Genomic DNA, 5,680 nt, shown 5'->3' with positions numbered 1-5,680 from the left:
ACACACACAGATACACCCACACACACTCACCCACACACACGCTCACACAGATACACCCACACACACTCACCCACACACACACTCACACTCACCCACACACACTCACACAGATACACCCACACACACTCACCCACACACACTCACACTCACCCACACACACAGATACACCCACACACACTCACCCACACCCACACTCACACTCACCCACACACACAGATACACCCACACACACTCACCCACACACACACTCACACTCACCCACACACACAGATACACCCACACACACACACACACGCTCACACAGATACACCCACACACACTCACCCACACACGCTCACACAGATACACCCACACACACTCACCCACACACACACTCACACTCACCCACACACACTCACACAGATACACCCACACACACTCACCCACACACACACTCACACTCACCCACACACGCTCACACAGATACACCCACACACACTCACCCACACACGCTCACACAGATACACCCACACACACTCACCCACACACACAGATACACCCACACACACACACACACGCTCACACAGATACACCCACACACACTCACCCACACACACACACGCTCACACAGATACACCCACACACACACTCACACTCACCCACACACATGCTCACACAGATACACCCACACACACTCACCCACACACACACTCACACTCACCCACACACAGATACACCCACACACACTCACCCACACCCACACTCACACTCACCCACACACACAGATACACCCACACCCACACACACACACGCTCACACAGATACACCCACACACACTCACCCACACACACACAAACATACACACACACAGGTACACAAACACACACACACACAGGTTACACACACACATTCTAATACACATCTCTATTATTGTTGTCTATAATTATTTTACATTACAATATGTTACATTATTGTTTTATTTATTAGATTTTTATTATTATGTATGATATTGTTTATCCTGATGATCAGATGATCGTCCTTCAGTCGCTGCATAAGTACCAGCCCCGGCTGCACATCTCTGAGGTTCCTGCAGACGGTTTGGACTCAGACAGAGAGACTCAGACTCAGAGCTTCATCTTTCCTGAGAGTCAGTTCATCGCCGTCACCGCCTACCAGAACACCGACGTACGTAACCACACGTCCAGAGAAAAACGTCCACAACTGCCTGATCATACAGAGATCATACAGAGATCATATAGAGATCATACAGAGATCATATAGAGATCATACAGAGATCTACAGAGATCATACAGAGATCATACAGAGATCTACAGAGATCATACAGAGATCATACAGAGATCTCCAGAGATCATACAGAGATCTACAGAGATCATACAGAGATCTCCAGAGATCATACAGAGATCATACAGAGATCATACAGAGATCTACAGAGATCATACAGAGATCATACAGAGATCTACAGAGATCATACAGAGATCATACAGAGATCTACAGAGATCATACAGAGATCTACAGAGATCTACAGAGATCATACAGAGATCTACAGAGATCATACAGAGATCTATAGTGTCCTGTACAGTCCACTCCAGGATTATTAGCATGATGAGTTACAAACTAAATTCTCTATAATCTGATAGATTTATTAATCCCGAAGGAAATGATTGGGTTAGGGTTATTGTAATACTCATTAAAATAAATAAATATAAGAAAATAAAACATTTAAAATAAGAATCAGAGCCACAGGAATGTGTAGAACTAGAATAGAACTTTATATTTCACCTGAGTATTTAGGAACTCCTGAGCTCTCATGATCTAGGCTGTGATTGGTTCATGAGTAGATCATGTGATTAACGTGAGGACGAATGTGTGTTGTGTTTCTGTAGATCACACAGCTGAAGATCGATCACAACCCCTTCGCTAAAGGATTCCGGGATAATTACGACTCGTCAGTATCGTTACTCTTCATTACATTCTTCATTTAACCTCTGACCTCTACATGCAGGATCCTACAGTGGGATCTGATAGATCTCAAACAGATCCCATCAGATCTGGTACTGATCCCATAGCAATCATAAACAGATCCCTTCAGATCTGGTACTGATCCCATACCAATTACAAACAGATCCCATCAGATATGGTACTGATCCCATCAGATCTGGTACTGATCCCATTCCAATTACAAACAGATCCCTTCAGATCTGGTACTGATCCCATACCAATTACAAACAGATCCCATCAGATCTGGTACTGATCCCATCAGATCTGGGACTGATCCCATCAGATCTGGGACTGATCCCATCAGATCTGGTACTGATCCTATACCAATTTTAAACAGATCCCATCAGATCTGGTACTGATCCCATACCAATTACAAACAGATCCCTTCAGATCTGGTACTGATCCCATACCAATTACAAACAGATCCCTTCAGATCTGGTACTGATCCTATACCAATTTTAAACAGATCCCTTCAGATCTGGTACTGATCCCATACCAATTACAAACAGATCCCTTCAGATCTGGTACTGATCCTATACCAATTTTAAACAGATCCCATCAGATCTGGTACTGATCCCATCAGATCTGGTACTGATCCCATACCAATTACAAACAGATCCCTTCAGATCTGGTACTGATCCCATACCAATTACAAACAGATCCCATCAGATCTGGTACTGATCCCATACCAATTACAAACAGATCCCTTCAGATCTGGTACTAATCCTATACCAATTTTAAACAGATCCCATCAGATCTGGTACTGATCCCATACTATACTGGTCTTACACAGTCCATACGTGTCTCATATTGATCTTGTACCACTGCTGTAGGGATTTGTGACTGTTACCATGAGGATTTCTGCTGTTATTTGGTGTTTGACTCTATTTCCTGTTTAACAGGATGTACACGACCCCGGATGGTGACAGGTTGACCCCCTCCCCCGCCGACTCGCCGCGTGCCCATCAGCTGGTGCCAGGCGGGCGTTACCCGGTGCAGCAGTTCCTGCACGATCAGTTTGTGAACCCCCTCCCTCAGAGTCGCTTCTACACCACCGACCGCACCCTGCATCCCCCGGAGGAGTGCGGCGCCCCCCACAGGTGGCTGGTGACCCCGGTGCAGCAGCCGTACGAACCCGACTACCTGCCGTACGCCCTGAAGCCCCTCCCACTGCAGAGCTCACGCCCCCTCACCTGCTACTCAGACTCCGCCTTCGCCTCCGTCGCCGGCTGGGGTTCAAAGGTCAACTACCAGAACAAAATGGTGGCCAACCTGCCCTGGTCGCCCCGGCCGCACGGCCCTGACCTGCTGGACAAGGTGCGGGAGGAGGAGTGGGCGGAGTCAGCATCGTACGCCGCCATTTATAAACGCCGGCGCGTCTCACGAGGTGAATCCAGCACGGAAAACTCACCCAGCATAAAGTGTGAGGAGTCTCGCTCAGACAACCACAGCAAAGAGGCCACGCCCACCACCAAGATCAGCAGCTGCTGCGCCTTCTACAGCGCCACCTAGAGGAGCAGACGGGGACGAACCTGCACCCACAGCGGGACTGAAACATAAAACCTGATCTGGGTTACAGGGTCTGATTAACGGTGTAAATAATCTGATCTGGGTTACAGGGTCTGATTAAAGGTGTAAATAATCTGATCTGGGTTACAGGGTCTGATTAACGGTGTAAATAATCTGATCTGGGTTACAGGGTCTGATTAACGGTGTAAATAATCTGATCTGTGATGAATTTTACACGTTGTTTCTACATGAACTCCAGCATCTGTTACTCGATGTGTTTTGTGCACGCTACAGCTTACCCATAATGCCTCACTCTGCAGGTGAGTGTACCTGTTGTGGTGGGCGGAGTCCTGGTTTGATGATGAAATGTGTTTAAATTCTGTAAATAAACTCGGTGTGTTTGAGGTCGTGAGTCGGTTATTTTATCACCTCAGGTAATAATCACACAGCGGCACGCTGCACACGTCACTTCCTCCTCATATCCTCATGTTTTATCTCCACTTCATCCTGGTCAGGGTCGAGGTGGGTCCCGCCTCACTTTGAATCACTGTATCACAATGCCCCTTAGACCTTGACCATCCACCCCTCCCTCAGACTTTGCCACTTATGTCTGTATGTTGACACCCAACCGGCTGGTAGCACCACTGGGTATTTGAACCCTGGATCCCAGCGATAGTGGCCGAGCATAATTTACCACCTGAGCACCTTTTCTAAATATTATTTTGATGATGATGATGACAATTATTACTGCTATTATTATTATCATTATCATGTTATTTTATTTTTTATTAGTAATTATTATTATTATTGTTTAATATTATTATTTTATTATTAATATTATTACTAATATTATTCATTTATATTTATAGAAGTATTATTATCATTATTAATATTTTTTTATTAGTAATATATTAATATTAATAATAATTATTATTATTACTATTATTATTAATAAATGTTTATTATAAGTATTATTATTAATATTATTATTTTATTTTTATTACTATTGTTATTTATATATTGTTATTATTATTGTTTATATACTTTATTATTGTTGTTTATGTATTATTATTATTATTATTATATTGTTCTGAACAGATCCTGAAGTGCTGTACTCAGCAGTGGCCACTAGAGGGCACTACAGCACTACAGCACAGCTGCAAGTATTTAAACAACAACGACTTATTTATGATCGATTATTTATCTTTATTAACTGTTTAATCCTGGTGAGGGTCGCGGTGGCTCTGATACACACAGGACGGTTTGGGCAGGGTGCCAGTCCATGGCAGGAGACTCTCTCACTCATGTTCAGGAGCTGGTGATGTAAAGTAACCCGTCCACCAAGTGTAGTTTTGGGGGAACCTGGAGGAAACCCACACACAGCACTCACTACAGAGTTCCAAACTGCCTCATGTACTTAGTGGCGGGCAGCTCATGAGCCGTAAATCAACATGCACCATGCCAGGCGGTGTAAAGCACACGATCACTGGACTCTGAAGCAGAGGATTCAGGATCTCTGATGAATCTGCTTTTGTTGGATGAACTGCAGTCAGTGTTTGTGCCCCTGCTGAGTGTTAAATAATATAATTATTTGATTGTTATTATTTGATTGTTAGTTGGATATTTTTAATAGTGAAAGTGAAATAAAGTTAATCATTTAAAATCTCACCGTCCTGCGCGGCTCTGTACGCACTGACGTCATCACGCAGGGATCAGTGCGCGTTCAAGCTTCCTCAGGAGTCTGGAACACTCTCCAGGAACCCTTCTCCTCCTTCTCATCCTCCTCCTCCTCCTCCTCCTCATTATCATTATTATTATTATTATTATTGTCGTTATATTAATATAGCTTTTTTGTTTGTTTGTTTATAAAGTGTTTAATTTAAAAGCTCAGATTTTTATAACTTCTAAATCTAAAAACTTTTAACACCGTGTAACACCATCATGATGCATCAACTAAATCTGATCAACAACAACATACTAACAGTAAACACTCTTTTAACTTAATTCGATTTTTTTATTTTATATCTTTTATTGTTAGTTTTTTATTGTTAGTTTTTTATTATTAGTTTTGTTCTGTTTTATGTCGGAGTGAAATGTTAATTCTGAACCTGACTCGGACTCTGCTGTAAACTTGAAAATGTGGGAGCGAGTGAAGGCAGCGCAGCTTTACCTG

General features: G+C 43.3%; 1 protein-coding gene across 5 annotated transcripts in view; it reads left to right on the top strand.

Moving 5' to 3' along the window:
- eomesb (eomesodermin homolog b) overlaps nucleotides 1–3,899 on the top strand; it is a 37,439-nt gene extending 33,540 nt beyond the window's left edge. For all 5 annotated transcript variants that reach the window (XM_062986066.1, XM_062986068.1, XM_062986064.1 and 2 more), the window contains 3 exons: nucleotides 1,009–1,164; nucleotides 1,884–1,945; nucleotides 2,901–3,899. In XM_062986066.1, the coding sequence (XP_062842136.1) occupies nucleotides 1,009–1,164; nucleotides 1,884–1,945; nucleotides 2,901–3,510 (828 nt within the window). In that variant the 3' untranslated portion in view covers nucleotides 3,511–3,899. The remainder of the gene's footprint in view (nucleotides 1–1,008; nucleotides 1,165–1,883; nucleotides 1,946–2,900) is intronic.
- The last annotated feature ends 1,781 nt before the right edge of the window (nucleotides 3,900–5,680 follow it).

This window comes from Trichomycterus rosablanca, chromosome 23, assembly GCF_030014385.1.
Source record: "Trichomycterus rosablanca isolate fTriRos1 chromosome 23, fTriRos1.hap1, whole genome shotgun sequence".
Taxonomy (NCBI): domain Eukaryota; kingdom Metazoa; phylum Chordata; class Actinopteri; order Siluriformes; family Trichomycteridae; genus Trichomycterus; species Trichomycterus rosablanca.
Note: the sequence above shows the minus strand (reverse complement) of the source record. Positions and strands in the feature narration are given on the sequence as shown.